Below are 19,811 nucleotides of genomic sequence, written 5' to 3' on the forward strand. Positions count from 1 at the left end.
GCACTGCCAACACCGCTTCTAAAGCCATGCTAGCTTCAGTAGCTGTCAGGTGGCATTGCTTGGCTCAGGGCAGCTAACATTGTGGATGATACTAAGAATAAGATTGAAGACCTGCCCTTCGACGCCGTGGGGCTGTTTAATTCAAAAATGAATGATATCATGGAAAACATCCACAAGATGAGAAAGACGGCCAAGTTGTACATACCTTACCAGCTGTATAAGTACTAGAAGCCTTCTTACAAGAGGCCTGCATACCAACAACAGCACCAGTATCAGCCCTTTCGGTACACTAAGCAATAGCCATCTGAGCGGGCTTATCAGCCGCCACAAGCCAACTCCCTGCAATTTAAGCAGCAACAGTTCCAAGGCTCCAGACAACCCTTTCACAAGTCCCAACTCAGGGGTAAGCAGTTCTCCTAATTTTTTCAATAGCCCCACGAGACTCTCCCCATTCCTCCCAAAAAGGAGGAGGGTTACAACTGATAGGTGGGTTCTGGCTATCATCCAAAACGGCTACTTGATAGAATTCTCAAAAATCCTTCCATCAAATTCCATCAGCCCCACCCCTTTCTCAGTACTTTTGCAGGAGGAAATATCTTCCCTCCTCAGAAAGGGGGCTAAAGTCAGGGTTCCACCTTCTGACTTAGATGAGGAATTCTTCTCTATATACTTCACGGTCCCTAAAAAGGATGGGGGCATCAGACCCATCATGGACCTCAGAGACCTTAACAAATACGTTCTTTATAAAAAGTTCTGCATGCTGACACTTGACTCAATTTTCTCTCTTCTATCCCAGGGGAATTGGTTTGTCACCATCGATCTCAAAGACACCTATTTTCATATATCAATTCATCTGTCTCATCAGAAGTTCCTCAGATTCAGCTTCGAGGATACAACATACCAATTTGCCACTCTCCCTTTCGGGCTTTCAACAGCTCCCAGAACATTTACAAAATGTATGGCTCCCGTGGTGGCGTACCTCTGCACCAAGGGGGTGAAGCTCTTCCCATATATCGACAACTGGCTCCTGGTGGCCCAATCCTACCATGGCGCCATTACAGCCACCCAAACCACACTCGACACATTGGACAAGTCCCACCTGGACCCTTCCCAACTTGTTGATTACATCAGGGCGCAATTGGATGCACACTGCAAGCAGAAGTTTTCTTGCCCTTCCACAGAATCCTAAAGATCCAAAAGGCAGTACAGTACATCGGTTCCAGCCTCACAAGCTCGTAACTGCCCACGATGTACAGCACCTTCTTGGTCTTATGTCATCCATGACGTCAGTGGTCCTCCATGCCAGACTAAAGTTGAGGATGCTCCAATCCTGGTTTCTATCTCAATTTGACCCCTCGACGGACAGCCCGTTGAAGAAGATGAGGGTTCCGCCATTCCTGGCAGACCAATAGCCTGGTGGACATCTGTCCACAATCTATCAATGGGCAGACCATTCAAGCCACCTTGCCTCTCGATACAGATAACAACAGACGCCAGCCCCTCAGGATGGGGGGCTCATTGTCAAGAACTCAGGATACACGGATTATGGTCAAAGAGAGAAAAAAAATGCTCCACATAAATGAACTGGAAATGCTGGCCATCATGAAGGCCTTTCAAGCCTTCCTCCCACGTATCGAGGGAAGAGCAGTTCAGCTCATAACGGAGAACACGACGGCTATGCATTACGTAAACAAGCAGAGAGGAACTCGCTCCCTACCCCTTCTTCATCTAACCATAAAGTTTTGGGAATGGTGCCGCATTCATCGCATTTTCCCTCAAGCAATCCACATCTCATTGGACGACAACTACCTTGCAGATCGCCTCAGCAGATTACCCACCCGCATGCACGAATGGTCCTTAAGTGAGACAGTTTTTCAAGACATATGCTTCAGATGGGGCCAACCAACAATAGACCTCTTTGCATCCCATCACAATACCAAGTGCCTCAGATACTGCTCGAGGGCCGGCATAGACATAGCATCCCTAGCGGACGCATTTATGATACCTTGGTCCAGATAACTCACTTACCTGATTACTCTGATACCCATGCTACTAAAGACAGTCATCAGAATCATTCAGTATTGCACGGACGCGATACTTATTGCCCCATGGTGGCCACAGCAACCATGGTTCGCTCACCTCAAGGAGATAATGAGGGAAATGTTTCACATACCTTCCATACCAACTCTCCTCTCCCAGAATGACGGGTCCATTCTCCATCCGGACATCCGATCCCTCTGCCTGATGGTGTGGAAGATATCCCTGATTTCCAGGCAGTTCTAGATCGTGCTTGGAAACTGTCCACTTCCCGACTCTATCAGAACAAATGGAAATCCTTCATCAAATTCACTCAATCCAAGGGACTTACACCGGTCCCGACCTCCCTTAAAACGATACCTTTGTTCTACACCTATTTTGTCTGGGTCTTGCACACTCTATGATCAAAGTATACATATCAGTTGTGATAGACCACCAACCAACCAGCTCCCGGTCTATCAAACTTTTGTCCCAACCCACTGTCAAAAGTTTCCTCAAGGGCCTGCAAAATATCAGGCCCCCAACATAGCGGATTGTGCCACAGTGGTCTCTTCAACTGGTCTTGGAAGCACTTACCAAACTGCCATTCGAACCCATGGCCACCTGTAACGAGAAACTACTCTCCATCAAAACCGCCTTTCTCATCGCAATCACCTCTGTGAGAAGAGCTAGCGAATTGGCCGCTCTAAGAGTGGACCCTCCATATTTACAAATGCATCCTGATAAAATTACCTTATACCCGGACATCTCCTTCCTACCTAAGGTGATGTCGGACTTTCATTTAAACAAGTCTATTACACTCCCTGCATTATTTCTATCTCCGTCCACACCAATTGAAAGAAAGTTTCACATGTTGGATCTAAGGAGAGCCCTTGCTTTCTATCTGAATAGGTCAAGGCACTTCAGAAACTCTCCTCGTCTATTCTTATGCTATTACGGCCCCAACAAGAGTGCTCATGCCTCCTCTCAGACATTGAGATGGATAGTGCAAATGATTCAGTTGGCGTACCAACTTGCAGGCAAGCCGATACCGGACCATTTGAAGGCACACTCTACAAGAGCAGTATCAACATCGACCGCTCTTCATCGGGGCATACAGCTGCAGAACATCTGTAGAACTGCCACTTGGTCTAACCCTCTGACATTCGCAAAGCACTACCGCCTCGACAGCAGAGCCAAGAGTGATGCTGCATTTGGAAGGGTGATACTGTCATCTTTTCTACCGTGACGGCCCTCCATCCGGTGAGTAAGCTTGCTATACACCCATTTGTGTGCATTCACAGAGGCCACTACGAAGAAAGTTAGGTTATCTACCTGTAACCATGGTTCTTCTAGTGCAGTGGTTCTTAACCTTTTTGAAAGAAATGCCCCCTTGAGCCATTGAGGAAGTTATCATCGCCCCCCTCCCCACGGTGATGATATCTTTCTTATTTATTTATTTATTTATTTATTTATTTATTTATTTATTTATTTATTTATTTATTTATTTATTTATTTATTCATTCATTCATTCATTCATTCATTCATTCATTCATTCATTCATTTATTTATTTATTTATTTATTTATTACACTTAAATCCAATGACCCCTGAAAACAAAATTCAATTGCAAGAAAATGAAAGGCCCCAAAAAGTAACATTTAATGATTTAGTTGCAAACGAATTTTAAGACGCAAAAAGAAATATAAAAAGGGCATGAAAACAAACCACAATACAGGAACTAAAAATTTCAAGACGAAAATTCTGAAACTAAAATAAGATTTGGAGGTAAATATATATTCATGCACACTGTAAAAAGGCTGCAGCCATCTTAACAGGTTTGGCTTGCTCCAGCGCCCCCCTACCACCCCCTTCTGCTCCAGTGCCCCCACGCCGCCCCTTTTCATTCTACCGCCCCCCTGAAAAATGAAATCGCCCCCTGGGGGGCATTATCGCCCAGGTTAAGAACCACTGTTCTAGTGGACCCCTGTGAATTCACATCCCTCCTTTCGTCCCCTCTGTCTGTCACATTGCCTTTGTCAGTACCTACTCTTGGTAACGGCAGTCTTAGGGAACTGAAAGGAAGGTTGAGGAGGCGGAGCTCACGCCCTAAGGGGGACTAAATTGTTTCTTTTTCCTAAGCTCTAGAATCTTCCAAACGTCCTGCGCAGGCGCAGAATAAACCCATTTGTGTGAATTCACAGAGGGCCACTAGAAGAACCATGGTTTTTCTGGAACAGTTGACTCAGATATTTTCTTCCTTTTCAGTTCTGTATGATGATGTAAACAACAAAAATGTCTGTGACATTTTATGTGTGTGGCCTGTGAACATGCTCTTGATGTCCTTCCAGTTCATAGGGATAGCTTGATAACTGAAACATTGCTGTGAAAATCAAATTTGTCATTCAGATATGCTCATTATGGAAGAAATGAATGAAAGGAATACTGCAAATCCATGAAATGTTTGTTCTCATTAATGGCTTGTCCACATAACCATAAAAAACAACCACAATATTGCTTGTCCTCTTTTGCATTATCTTCTCCTTCCATATATACAGTCCCTAGAAGGCACGATTTTGGAACATCTTCCTTAGGTGTTTATCCTTAGGTGTTTATCAATGTCACTGTTCTGTTATCAAAATCAGAAACAGGAAGATGGTATAAAAATGTTAATTTCAGAATAAGAGTCAGGTGTGCATAGTGTGACAAGGTAGGACTCAGGAAATTTGGATTGAAAAACCCACTTGAGCATGGAATCTCACTGGTAGAGAGTGGCAGTGGTAAAGCCTCTCTTTAAATATCTCACATTCCTTGAAAATCCCATTAGGATTGCCATAAATCAGAGACAATTTGACCGTCTATAACAAACAATCCCATCACCTCCTGGCAAATAGAAGGGGAAGATATGGAGGCAGTGACAGATTTTACCTTCTTGAGCTCCATGATCACTGCAGATGGTGACGGCAGCCACAAAATTAAAAGACACCTGCTTCTTGGGAGGAAAGTGATGACAAACCTAGACAGCATCTTAAAAAGCAGAGACATCACCTTGCCGACAAAGGTTCACATCATCAAAGCTATGGTTTTTCCAGTACTGATGTATGAAATTGAGAGCTGGACCATGAAGAAGGCTGACCACTGAAGAATTGATGCTTTTGAATTGTGGTGCTGGAGGAGACTCTTGAGAGTCCCCTGGACTGCAAGGAGAACAAACCTATCAATTCTAAAGGAAATCAACCCTGAGTGCTCACTGGAAGGACAGATCCTGAAGCTGAGGCTCCAATACTTTGGCTATCTCATGAGAAGAGAAGACTCCCTGGAAAAGACCCTGATGTTAGGAAAGTGTGAAGGCAGAAGAAGAAGGGGATGACAGAGGATGAGATGGTTGGACTGTGTCATTCAAACTACCAAGATGAATTTGACACAACTCCGTGAGGCAGTAGAAGACAGGAGGGCCTGGCGTGCTCTGGTCCATGAGGTCACAAAGAGTCGGACATGACTTAACGACTAAATAACAACAACAACAAAGCTTCAGGAAAGATATATGAGGCCCCTGCCAAAGCAGGCTAATGGCTGCACCTTTTTGAGGCTAAAACCAATCTGGAAGGCCCAAGTGTTGTTTTGATATTTACAATCCAGCTAAAATTAGCTACAGCTAAAGTCCTATTCCAGCTTCTCATATGACTAATGTCTGCTAGGTTGTGTGCTCTTCATTTGCTTACTTCTTGAGGCCAAAAATGATGCCTTTTTGTGTGTATGCCTCTAAGTACTCTGTTCAAATCATTTATGATCATATTGCTATGAGAATCCTGGTTTATATATGCCAAAAGAAGATCGTGGTACAATTTGGAGATTGGTTTTAGCAGGGTGTTTCCAGATAGAATTTTCTGGAGGCTACCAATCAAGTGTCATTCTGTGTTCATGCCCCTCTTTTTCTTCCTAATGATTTTGTTTGAGAGGCAGATTTTTAGAATGAAAAAGATGGAAGACGCAATAGGAAAACACAGGAAAGTTATAAAATGGTGGTAGTGTCTGGACCTCCTGTAAAATTTCATTAATTCATTGGTATGATTATACAATAAAAGCTTCATTTTAGAAGCACTTGAAGGGAAGATGACTTTGGCTGCTGCCATTGCAATAAAGTAGTCCAGGGATGAAATGGGTTGTAGCAAACGTAAGCAAATGCACTTAGCAGAGGATTGGATTCTATGGCTTCGTATAGGCCCCTTCCAACTCTTATTCTATGATTCCATGTGTTTCTGTCTGACTAAAAAAAACCCTGTATTCTGCTTTTATCAAACTTAATTTTCCAGGATACGCTAAGAACTAAACTACATACTGTACAGAGGGGGAAAAAAGTACTTCCTGCTCTTACAGTTTACGGAGGTGAGAGTTTATGGAAGTGAGAGCTGGACCATAAAGAAAGCTGACCGCCGAAGAATTGATGCCTTTGAATTGTGGTGCTGGAGGAGGCTCTTGAGAGTCCCCTGGACTGCAAGGAGAACAAACCTATCAATTCTAAAGGAAATCAACCCTGAGTGCTCACTGGAAGGACAGATCCTGAAGCTGAGGCTCCAATACTTTGGCCATCTCATGAGAAGAGAGGACTCCCTGGAAAAGACCTTAATGTTGGGAAAGTGTGAAGGCAAGAGGAGAAGGGGACGACAGAGGATGAGATGGTTGGACAGTGTCACCGAAGCAACCAAGATGAATTTGACACAACTCCGGGAGGCAGTGGAAGATAGGAGGGCCTGGCGTGCTCTGGTCCATGGGGTCACGAAGAGTCGGACATGACTAAACGACTAAACGAAAACATATCCGGGGGGGGGGGATAATAGAAACAAAAAGAAGGGACTGAAGTTGTTTGTTTTTGTTTTTGTCTGGATAGACTTGCACAGACTTCTATTACTACTTCTTTGAAAACTTCACTTAAGGACTAAATCCAATTTCATAGGAATGTCTTCCCTTCTCTTATGTTTTCCGCCCGGCAATGTGATCTCCTTTGTGATTCATGACTCCAGAATTAGGAAGGCAAAGGAAGCGATTATTTACATGCACTTACTTCTCCTTTTAATATGTTTCAACAGTTATATCATTTTTGTCACTTGATGGAGCACCCTCCTTAGACAGAGATTTCTCTGAATGTGTGCTTGGTCCTAAGTGAGTGTGTTTTATCTCTGCAGAAAAATTAAACACAGGTGAGGATCAGAAAATGGTCCCAGGGCAGCAAATCTGATGACAATTAATGGAAGAACAGAGTGCTGCATCCATGATTCTCTACAAAGTAGATTACTAGCTAATGTCCTCCAGTGGTCTTTTGTGTGTCTGTAGTAGAGCAAATGGTCTGGAGATAGCTGGCACAAGTTCTGTGTTTCCCAGAGCTTGGGAAAAGTAATGTGCCATGCCCTCCAGCTTGAAAGAAAAGGGGAAGATGTGAGAGAAGGGAGGTGGAGCGGTCAAAGAAGAGAAGAAATGCATGATTTTATATGATTCACCTCTTGCAGGAGTGGAGACATAGGAGTAGAATGTGAGATAATTGCTATTATGTACCAGCAGGTCACTTCCAAATTACTGTAAGATGACTCTATGAATGAGTGACCTCCAAAATGTCCTGATCTCAGCAGACCTGCTCAGCTCTTGTAAGCTCAGGGCTGTGGCTTCCTTTAGGGAGTCAATACATCTCCTTTCTGGTCTTTCTCTTTTTCTTGCTGCCTTCAACTTTCCCCAGCATTATGATCTTTTCCAGAAAATCTTGCCATCTCATAACGTGTCCATTGCATGACAGCTTCAGTTTGTCATTTTTGTTTCCAGAGAGAGAAGGTTTAATGTGACCTAGGATTCACTTGCTCATCTTTCTGTTGGTCCAGGGCATCCACAAAGCTCTCTTCCTGCACTGCATTTTAAACAGTTTTTTCTTCATGTTGTTTTCTTTTTGGTAGTGGTGGGGAGATAATCAGTACCATGGCATCTAGGGAGACTGGTTTAATTCCTTCTTCTTACCCTCCAACTGAAAAAAATCCCAAGAAGCTCTTGTTCTAAAAGAGAAGGTACCCTTCATGCCAATGGCTGCTTTCCTCCTGAGGCAAGTAGCATCTGGAAGGGGCAGTGAGCCTTGATGGGACACCATAGCACAAGAGGCAGGAATTAAATCCCATTACCCATATGCCAGGATTCCATACTTTTACCTTCCACCCCACTTGTGGCTCATTTAAAAATATAGAAGAATGATAAATCACACATTTCTTGTATAGTCTACTGTGTCCCACAGGAGCAGGGGAGAGAGAGTGAAAGAGACTGAGGCTTGCAGTTAGAAAATGCAAGTCAGTTATGTTATGAGGAAGCATGTGAAGATGCAGAGTCTCTTCAAGGTGGCAGGGGGCGGGGGCAGGCTGAGGTAGGTGAGCCCAGCAAAAGTGCCGTGGGAGATTTGGTCCAGATTAAAAGGAGGCACATTGTTACACTGTGGCATTCAGTGCCACAAGATGTGCTGATGGCTGCTACCTTGGCCAGCTGAAAAGGGAGTTAAATCAATTCAGAAGCACTAGAACTATCAGTGATTATTAATCAGGGCATTCATGGATTATTATCTCTTGCAACAGAGGCAGAGTGGTTTGTATATCAGTTTCCAGAATGTCTGATGGAGCATGCAGCACTCGTGGTGTTTTATGGTCCAACTGGAGGACTCCTCCATGGTGGAGTTTGAGCCCCCACAAGTCTAAGGAAAGCTTAGAGTTCAATGTCCCTGTAGACTCAGAACCTTAACTCTTCCAGGAGATGGCACCACTGATGGAGCTGATGTGGCCAGCTGACAACTCATTGATGGGATCCACATCAAGAGAAGACACAGATTTGGTGGGGAGGCTACCTGGAGGAGTGGTCAGCTCCAGAGGCGGTCTCCTCAGGAATAAGGATCTTCTGAAGTGCTAAGCCCTCCTCCTCCCAAGGAAATCTGGCTAAGTCTGGGTATGGTTTGGACGACCGTAACATAAAAACCTGAGAGCTGGCTCAGGCATGTTACTGAAAGCAACATCTAACTTTCTTTATACTCAGTCAGCCAATGCTTGCATTCCTGATCCCTGTTGTGACTATTCTCCTGTGTATGACCTTGGATTGTTTATCATTTTGCTGTGGGATTCTCCTTGGCTTGTTATCATTCTTCTATTCTGGACTGTTTTGACCTTCACTGTAGAACTTCCTGCTCTGTACTGACTTAACTGATTGGTAGGACTTGACCATGACTTATTGCTTCCTGAGTACACTGCTGTTTTGCCCCTTTCTGGACTAGGCCTGTTTTGCTTATAATCCCCCTTTTGATCTTAAGCTGACCTGTCTAGGCCACATTTTCTGTTTGTGGAAAAAAAAAGATGGCCGGATTCCTAGAGGCTTCTGGTTAGTGACTGAGTGAACAGAATGACATGCTAGAGAACTCTTTGCCTTCATCTGGCATCATTCTTCTGACATTCTGGGGATAGTGTTCACAGGCATTTGCATTCCACATGTGTAAATTTGTAAATACTGCTAGTGTTCCCCTTAGAGCAATAGGTTTCCAAGACACGTTCCTCTAAAGGACACCAAGTCTGTGTGTACTGCAATTGGAACAGCTTGTTGCTCAGGAAAGTGCTGGACAGTCTGAAATACCAGATGAAGAAAACTATCTTAAGTCTCTGTGAAGGAACTGTAGAGGAAATGGAGAAAAAACAGAGCCATCCCCTCAACTAGAGACGCCCAAGCAGAAGAGAGCTATGGGAACAATGTGGGTAATAGAGAATGAAGAACTGAATGTAGAGAAAGAGAAGGGAATGGAATCAAAGGAGAAAAGAGAACTGAGATATGTCTGGTAGAAGAGGGAGAGAGAAAAGGAGAGGAGGAGCTAATTTTGCCTGTATGGGAAGATGATATCAGGGAACCAAGTGGGAGGAGGCAGTTCAGTGTACCGATGACAGGGGAAAGGAGGAAGAAGGAAAAGGAGAGTGAAGGAAAAAGAGAATTGGAATATAATAGAACAAAGGGATTGCTAGAAGACTTCCCTCACCTAAAGGTGGGAGGATTGTTGCCTGATCCGGATGTGCCTAAGGGAAAGGGGACATCGATAGATTCTTTAGAATAGACGGTAGTGGTTTATCTGCAGGGATAAGGTCACTCGAAAAGGTAATCCGGCCAGACTCTTCCTTCAACCATCCACCACCAGAGGGAGATTGGGCCAGACACCCTTGCTGTGGCACAATTTGCGTAGTTTGCAGTACGCCGATGAGGAAAGCCACCGATTGAGAGAGTTTCGGGCCAGCTCCTCAATGAATCCTATCCATTCTGGGACAGAGTTGTTGTCCTCACAATATGGACAGTTATCTGACATTGGTTGTTTTGAATCTGTAGAAATTGTTATAGATTCACCTAGTGCTGATGACCTGCAGGAAATAGACAACGTGTGCAAGACAGCTGTCATCGACATGGAACTGAGTAGACTGCGGATGGACATTGTTGCCCTGCAAGAGACGAGATTGCCAGACATGGGATCTGTCAAAGAAAAAAAACTTCTCATTCTTCTGGCAGGGAAAAACATTGAACAAGACCCGGGAATATGGTGTTGGCTTTGCGGTCAGAAATACTCTTCTGAGATCCATTGTTCCACCTACTGTGGGGAGTGAAAGAATCCTGTCTTTGCAGGTCCACTCATCAGCGGGACCGGTCACCCTCATTAGTGCATATGCACCCACACTGTCATCCACTACAGAAGTGAAAGACAAATTCTATGATGATCTGGCAGCTACTATCAAAAAAGTCCCTGAGAGAGAGCTGTTGTTCATTCTCGGAGACTTTAACGCTAGAGTTGGTGCTGATCACAACTCTTGGCCCACCTGTATAGGCCGTTTTGGCATTGGGAAGATGAATGAAAATGGCAAAAGCTTGCTGGAGTTTTGCTGTTATTATGGTCTTTGTGTCACCAACACGTTCTTTAATACACAAAGCCTCAACACAGAGTTTCCTGGAGACATCCAAGATCTAAGCATTGGCATCAGTTTGATTTGATCCTCACTAGATGTTCTAGCCTTCCTAGTACTACGATCACACACAGTTACCAGAGTGCTGATTGCGATACTGATCACTTCTTGGTGTGTAGTAGAGTAAAACTGTGAACAAAGAGATTGTATCACACAAAAAAGGAAGGAAGACCACGTATTGACATCAACAAGATTAGCAATCAAAGAAAAGTGGAGGAATTTGTCCAAGCGCTTGAGGAAACCCTTCCAGGCCCGGCTGATGCAAATGCACCCGGACGATGGGAACATTTCAAGAATGCTGTTTATAACACCGCCTTGTCCACATTTGGCTAGAAGACCAAAAAGACAGCAGATTGGTTCGAAGCCCATTCGGAGGAGTTGATACCAGCCATCAAGGATAAGAGGAGAGCTCTAGCAGCATACAAAGCCTGTCCTCATGAGTACAACTTGCAGGCTCTTCAAGCTGCTCATAGACAAGTCCAACAGGCTGCCAGGAGATATTCCAACGATTATTGGCTTCAGCTCTGTTCTCAGATACAGATAGCAGTGGACACAGGTAACATCAAGGGAATGTATGACGGTATCAAGAAATCTGCTCCCTTGAAGTTTGCTATAAGCGTGATCATCCAGGACCGAGCACAGCAGATGGAATGCTGGGTGCAGCACTACTCTGAGCTATATTCCAGAGAGAATGTAGTAACTGAAGAGACATTAAATAACATCGAGTGCCTGCCTGTCTTGGAAGAGCTGGACAGTGAACCAACCTTAGCAGAAATAAAAGCGGCCTTGGATTCCCTTGCCTCTGGCAAGGCACCTGGGAAGGATAACATCCCAGTGGAAGTGCTGAGCTGTATGAAGTCTTTTGTCTTTGCTGGAGGGAAGGTGGAGTACCACAGGACATGAAGGATGCAAACATTGTCACATTGTATAAGAACAAAGGAGACAGGGGCGACTGCAATAACTACTGTGGTATCTCTCTTCTCAGAGTTGTAGGGAAGCCGCTGGCCTGTGTGGTGCTGAAGAGACTCCAGGTGCTTGCAGACAGAGTCTATCCAGAATCACAGTGTGGATTTTGAGCTAATAGATCCACCACGGATATGGTATTTTCCGTCAGACAGTTGCAGGAGAAATGTAAAGAACAACAACAGCCACTCTTTGTGGCCTTCAGAGATCTCACAAAGGCCTTTGATTTGATTAGCAGGGATGGCCTTTTTAAAATACTTCCCAAGATTGGATGTCCACCTCGACTCCTTAACATCATCAGGTCCTTTCATAAGGAAATGAAGGGCACTGTAGTTTTTGATGGCTCAACATCAGATCCCTTTGACATCCGAAGTGGAGTGAAACAAGGCTGTGTCCTCACGTCAACCCTCTTTGGGATCTTTTTTGCAGTTCCCTTTGGAACTGCAACAGAAGGTGTCTATCTCTGGACTAGATCAGATGGAAAGCTCTTTAATTTCTCTAGCTTGAGAGCAAAGACCAAAGTCCAACTGAAATGCATACGGGACTTCCTCTTCACCGATGATGCAGCCATTGTTGCCCACTCTGCTGAAGACCTCCAACAACACATGAATCATTTTAACAAGGCCTGCCAAGACTTTGGACTAACAATCAGCCTGAAGAAAACACAAGTCATGGGCCAGGGTGTGGACTCACCTCCCTCTATTACCATCTCCATGCAAGAATTGGAGGTTGTTCATGACTTTGTGTACCTTGGCTCAACAATCTCTGACACTCTCTCCCTAGATGTCGAGCTGGATAAACGCATTGGCAAAGCAGCTACCATGTTCTCTAGACTCACAAAGAGAGTATGGCTTAATAAAAAGCTGACGGCATACACCAAAATCCAGGTCTATAGAGCCTGTGTCCTGAGCACACTCCTGTACTGCAGTGAGTCTTGGACACTTTGTGCATGGCAGGAGAGGAAGCTGAACACATTCCATATGCATTGTCTCCAATGCATTTTTGGTATCACCTGGCAGGACAAAGTTCCAAATAGAGTAGTCCTAGAAAGAGCTGGAATTTTTAGCATGTACACATTACTGAAACAGTGCCGTCTATGTTGACTTGGGCATGTCGTGAGAATGGCTGATGGTCAGGTTCCAAAAGATCTCCTGTATGGAGAATTAGTGCAGGGAAATCGCCTCAGAGGGGGACCACAGCTGCGATACAAGGATATCTGCAAGCGGGATCTGAAGGCCTTAGGAATGGACCTCAACAGATGGGAAACCTTGACATCTGAGCGTTCAGCCTGGAGGCAGGTGGTGCATCACGGCCTCTCCCAATTTGAAGAGACACTTGTCCAGCAAGCCGAGGCAAAGAGGCAGTCCCAAAACCAGCAAAATCAGGGAGCTGGACAGGGGACAGACTGTATTTGTCTTCAGTGTGGAAAGGATTGTCACTCTCAAATTGGCCTTCTCAGCCACACTAAACGCTGTTCCAAGATCTCCATATAGAGCATGTTACCATAGTCTCTTGAGACTGAAGGATGCCTACTACTATGCCTGAGTGCCAAATTGAACAAATCTGTTGATGTACAAAAAGAGGCTCAGTTGTCATTTCCCGCCAAAAAGGAGGAACTGCTTCAGATCGTTAACGAACCCAATCACAGTCTCCTGTCACACTTCAGAACAAAGTGGAAATTTGTATAATATGCAGAGCAGAGCATCTACTGTACAGCTGGAAAGAAGAGGTAGAAAATACAGTGGAAGTTTTGCAGTGCCACTACCAGTGATTTTCAGCACAGGCAGCAAATAAGGGGCAAAAGGAGCTAAAACAATATTCTGGGGCCACATGGGGAGCCCAAGCCCTCCTGTCACCTGCTCTGATCTGATCTCTCCTAGGTAGGGAATGGAATTCCTTCCTCCTCCATCATCTGTGCCTATACAGGATCAATTTTGTGCAACTCCTTTGAAAGTTGAAAACCCCTTTATGATATATGGTAGTGAAACGCCACCTAGTGGGAGGAAAGTTGTGAAATAAGACTAAACCGCTGGTGCTGTAATTGTTTGCCAACATGGAAACCCAAAGCAAGGAGCACTCCTCTATTCTCAACACTACCAGGAAGTATGTGAGAGGGGTGATGAGAAGGATGTGGAACGGAGGTGTGGTCCATGTTTTGGGTTTCCATGTTGCCATTTGAGACTTACCGTGAAGCAGAGGAAGCAGAGATTGTGGACGTTTATTGCAGGATGAGCAGGACCAGCCCATAACAATGTGGTACCTTAGGCAAATGAGGAGACAGCTGAAAGAGCTCCCCCTCAGCATTCTAGAAGTTGACAATCCTCTACCACACTTGTGGCAATTCAGCAGCTATCTTTCACTGAAAGAAAGAGAAAAACTGCTTTGTCTTCCAACAGAGGGGAGTACATGAGGAGTTGAAGACAAACAGCATGGAGGGTTGCCACTATTGCCTACACACACATCACTGCTCCTAAGGTAATTAGACCATTCTCCCTGTTTTCTCTGCCACTGCTGTTGTACTGTAGCAACAACCATTTCTTATAGTTGACCAAGCAAGCTATACTGAGGAGCCAGTTTTGTTTATATGTGTGAGGTGTGTTTTAAGCCTGGGCACCCACCTTCATTCATTCCCAGATGGTAATCAAGTGTGAAGATGTTTGTGCACATGTCAATCCAAATGGCACGGCCCAAAATATGTACACATACCAGCTCTCTCCTCTGTCTCCTCCTTTGCTCCCAGATTTTTGTTGTGACAAGGGTTGGGCCCATCAAGAAAGGGAGTGGAGCAACAGCATCACCATTCCTGAAATGTCTTTGTAGGCCAATCTGGGTGACAGCAGGGCAATACCTGGAGAAAATGTCTTATTCACTGCCCATACCTGTCCCATCTCTATGATATCATGGGCTTGACCCGTGACATGAATCCTCCCTCTGTCAGAACTTGGCCCTGAAATCTCAGGTGATAGGATGAAGCTGATCTGGCAACCACACTCATAAGAATCCCAGGTCAGCTACTCTGCTGTGTCCTTCTGCCTAATGGTACAGCCAGCCCCTTCTCCCATCAGGACTCTTTGCTCACACCATGCGGCAGCCTGCGACGTGTGTCTAGTAATGCATAATAGACCCTGCCAATGTGAAGGGTTGGGAGGGTGACATGCAGCTCTCCAGATGTTTTCTGACTTTAAAACCTAAATGTCTGCTTTGGATATGCTGGGCTAATGGGTGTTGCAGTCCAGCAACATGTGGAGGGCCACAAGCTGCTCATCCCTGCTATAGTGGTTGGATAAGATGTTTTGCATCAAATCCTACAACCTGCAAAGAGTCTAGGAAATATTATTGATTAATTAGCTTGATTAGCTTTTGATAATACAAATGTTATGTTATGACTTTATGAGTGTTTCCAGCAGAGCATTCCCAAAATCAAAATACTGTACTGCAAACGGATGCCAAACCATATAGATTTGAACTGTACTGCACATTTTCTTTGCACCATTGTGAAATCTGAATCTCACATTTTAAAATTCCTATTCATAACATGAAAAAAATGGCAAATATAAATATCTTGTAGAACTTGCTCGCTTCATCTTTATCGAGTGCTCACAAAACCTGGATAAGACAACTAGATGTGTAATAGTCTGCACTATGTATTTTCTGTTGACCTAGAAGAGCAGTTCTGGAGAGAGTTAATATGGAAAGAAAGTTGCATTATATTGTTACCTTGTGGCGGTCAGGCTGGCTGTCCCCTTAGGTGATCAGACCTGAAATCTCACATCTGAGAGGTTGAGTACTGCTCTCCTGATGCTCTCAGAATAGCTCCCCTAATCTTCTTTCTCCGGCTACAGATGGAGTCTATTCAGCAGAAATGCTTAGTCGAATTAAGCACATTCTTGCCAGCACAGAGAAGCCTGACACTGTGTGAAGAGATTTATCTGAAGACCTGGAAAGAGGAGAAGGAAAGATTCTAATCTGCCCTCACTGGTGCAATGGTGAATGTTAAAATGCAGGCAATCATCATGAGACTCTGCATGTAATCTGCATATCACAGATCCATCTCAACACCCACCTTGTTTGCAAAGGCCAGTATCAGTCTCCAGTGGCTGACTCCAAGACCCTGAAATGTTACTCTTCCCACCACACCCGGGATTGTTAGGATTCTTTGGGGCCACTTTGGAATTTGTAGTCCCCAAAAAGTAAAATTTCCAAACTTTTGAGTCACATTGGACTTTGGACTGACAGGACCCTTCCCTCCTCACTCACAAGAGGGAAGAGAGAATTAGTAACTACATTTTCTTTCAAAAGATATAGAAGTGATTGGGCAGTAAATATGGCAGAAAAGGTGGAATTAGGACAAAGGGATCTACTGGGTCAGGCAAGGAGCCAGCTAGGTTATTCTCAGCGCTGACATAGAATCCGGTGTCTGATTAAATCAGGTGTGTACCAGCTTTTTGGAGTCCATTCCCAGTTATATGTAAGTTCGGCGAAGAAAGAGAGGATTTACTTTATCAGCAACAAAATATTGGCAATTCTATTCACCTGTTCTTATGTGTATATAATGGCAATCTCATGACTTCTAAACCCAAAGGAAAGTATGAGCCAAAAAGTCAGATGCAGACTTAGTAGTTTCAAGGAAGTGCTATACAATTAAGGCTAATTCTGTCAGTGATTTAGAAGGAGCCTCAGCAATATAAAACTATCAGGAAAGGAATGTATTAATCTCAGTTAACTGGTGCCATCCATACAAGACTACCTGCTGGGTATGTTATACAGTGGTGCCTCGCTAGACAATGATAATCCATTCCACTGAAATAGCTGTTTAGCGAAATCATTGTCTAGCGAAAAGCATTTCCCTATTGGAATGCATTGAAACCTGTTTAATGCGTTCCAATGAGGAAGAATCGTTGTTGTCTAGCGAAGATCAGCCATAGGAAAGCCACTTTGCAAACTGCCAATTAGCTGTTTAAATAGCTGTCTCGCGAAGCTTAGGTCCCAAAAACATCCGTTTTGCGAGCACGGAGGAAGCTGTCAAAATCGTTGTCTAGCGAAAATTGGTTTGCGAAGCAGGGACCAAACATTGTCCAGTGAAATTCCCCCATAGGAATCACTGTTTTGCAAATCGCTATAGTGATTGCAAAAAGCCATTGTCTAGCAAAAAAACTGTCATGCAGGGTAACTGTCTAGCGAGGCACCACTGTATTCTTTCATGGGGTCTTTTACCTAGCAGTAAGTAGTTTTCATGACTTAATGCTTTGTGGATCTATCCCATATAGCTCCCCTCCCCACATCCTACTCCCATAAGATCCTTGTCTCACTTGCATCTTGACAAAGAGATGTGCTACTGAAATCTACATACAGTATAAAGCTAGATGGCACAGTCAACATGTGACTAGAGGCAAGGCACCCTGAAACAATACAACTTGTCTGACCATGCAAGCTTGGTTTACTACTCATTTTGTAAATTAGCTTGATTTTGCTTTCACATTAGTCACTGGCAAATAAATATGGGTTTCACCTGTAAATCCATTTGAATTCTTGGTGGAAAAACTTAATAGCAGGATATGAGCTTTTTGCATAATGCGTGATTTGACCCCCAAAGTCAAATCACACCATGTATTAAATATATTGTGTGTGGGTGAGCTGACCTGTTCTTTGTTCTTTTATTCTACATGAGCTATATAAGATCTCAAACCAATTTGGGATCGCCACACACAAAGGGGGAGGTTTAAACTGCTTCAGCTGGTTTCTAACTGACAACCCCCCCCCCCTTGTAGTAGCTGTAAAAATGAGAGAACCCTCTAGCAAACTCATAGGATTGCTAGTGGGAATCCTTTAAATTGTATCCCAAATCAGTCACTTTTTCAAGATCAGATATAAATGTACAATATTTCATATGGAGTCTGTGATTTCACCATTTTGCACTCACCATTCACAGGCAGTGCAGGCACAGTGTGACACACAGCTACAGTAATCTTTCCTTGGCCCTGTTTAAATGAATTAGAGTGACAGATGTTCCATTCTTCAGAATCTCCCCAGCAGGCCTGCTGGGCTGGCAATCCACCAAACCCCTTGAAATCCTATTACCTAGTTTCAAGAAATAAAAAGTTCATCATCTCCCAGGCTTTCCACCTCCCGCTCTTCATCTGTTTTCTTGAGGCACCACCTGCTCTGCTGGGTAACCAAAGAATCCTGCTCTGAAGTCCGATGTGGCAGGCAGGGAGGCTGGTTGCCTGTGAGCCCAGGAATTCCATTTACATTCTGGGAAAGAGTGTCGTGATGAGGTTCTAGAGCGGCCTGAGCACTCTGAGGACAGAGTGATGAGAAAGCCCAGGAAGAACACTCCTAGCTCCCCCAGGGTGGACGTGCTGAAATCTCCTCCTTGATTGACCCAGCATTAGAATCCTATAACTTGTTGGGCAGATTACTTCACTGAAGCCAGCACCAGAGAGAAAAAGGAAGGAGAGAAGGGAGCCAAAGAAGGAGCACTCTTTGTGTACGTCTGGAAGAAAAGTGGCTCCCTTGTTTTGCCAGAGCCCTCAGCCTTCACTCCTCTTGAATTAGAGAGTTGAGTCATCTACGATGCCTCTTCAGTCCGGTATCCTCCGGGAGGTGTGGACATCAGATGGGTAAGTGCGAGGAGTTTCCTCTATCCTTAGGTGAGGACAGATTGGCACAAGAGCAGAGCCTGGGTAAAGTTTCTGTTTTGGACTGTCACTCCCAGAATCTCTCAGCCAGCATGAGCAAAGGTGGGCATGTGTGGAAGATGGGTCACGCTGGCTAAGGGTTTGAGGCAATGTGGTCCAAGAAGAAAAGAACTTCTCCAAGCTCTGCACTGTCATGACCATTGAACAGGAAGCAACTGATCTGTTTCATCACATCCTTTACTTCTGGCTCCTGATTTGGGGGTGTGGGCAACATATACCAGGGGTCTTTGTTTCTCAGAGGGCTCACTGCAGCCTCCACATTGTCACTGCCATGCATCCCCTTATCCTCTCTTTCTGGACCCAAACCAAATAAGCCCCCCACAAGGAGGACACAATGCAGGTGGGAGATGCTGCTCTCACTCTGCTGTCTGGTTATTGTTCAGTGCTCAGGAGAGACGGTAGATGAAGACTTCAGGCTTTTCCTGAGACTTAATATTCTGGGGAAAATGAAGAAGACAGTTCTGTTGAAAGAAAGATTCAGTGCAGCCAAATATGTTCAGTTAGCTAGAAGGTAGATTGTGATGTACTGGTGTGATTTAGAGGTGACCAGTAAGAGTTTCTGATACCAAATGATCAAGAGCAGCAAGTAAAACTTCCCTCACATTCCAGAGGACTTTGATGAAAGAAGAATGTGGTGGGCAAGGGGCAAGCAAGAACAGATTTTAGTATGAAAGGATTGTTCACCTTGTTACTGGTACCAAGAACATGTTCCTGTGATGAGCATGCAACTCAGAGCTTCTGTGTTCCTTCATTCTTAGTAGATATCCAGTTGCCTGACTCCAAATGGAGGGTCTCAGGGTTCCTGTCAAACCCAAGGGTCATCCAGCAAACCGCCCACCCACTGTTGAATTAGATGGTCATTCACAGTTCCACAAAAGTGTCCCCTCAATATCTCACCTGCTTATAAAATGAATTAATGGAAACCACTTTAAGCCTCTATGTTTGAACATAAGATTATCTCTTAACTTTGCACTGCCTTGTGATCTATAGAAATGAAGATTTGGTTACGTTTGCAGTGAATCATGCCTGCACCACTAAGCATACCCTGCTTCACTCTGTTTCACTGATATATGCCGAGGAAGTGCCAATGTGTATGTGAATTAAAAATTGTTTGACTATTCTAATTCTTTAAACAT

At 44.3% G+C, this 19,811-nt stretch overlaps 1 protein-coding gene across 2 annotated transcripts in view; it reads left to right on the plus strand.

Moving 5' to 3' along the window:
- The first annotated feature begins 14,458 nt into the window (after nt 1–14,458).
- Nucleotides 14,459–19,811, plus strand: part of TULP1 (TUB like protein 1) — a 59,280-nt gene continuing 53,927 nt past the window's right edge. For both annotated transcript variants that reach the window (XM_020795062.3, XM_072997457.2), the window contains exon 1: nt 14,459–18,597. In XM_020795062.3, coding sequence (XP_020650721.3) covers nt 18,551–18,597 — 47 coding nt within the window. In that variant the 5' untranslated portion in view covers nt 14,459–18,550. The remainder of the gene's footprint in view (nt 18,598–19,811) is intronic.

This window comes from Pogona vitticeps, chromosome 4 (genome assembly GCF_051106095.1).
Source record: "Pogona vitticeps strain Pit_001003342236 chromosome 4, PviZW2.1, whole genome shotgun sequence".
Taxonomy (NCBI): Eukaryota; Metazoa; Chordata; class Lepidosauria; order Squamata; family Agamidae; genus Pogona; species Pogona vitticeps.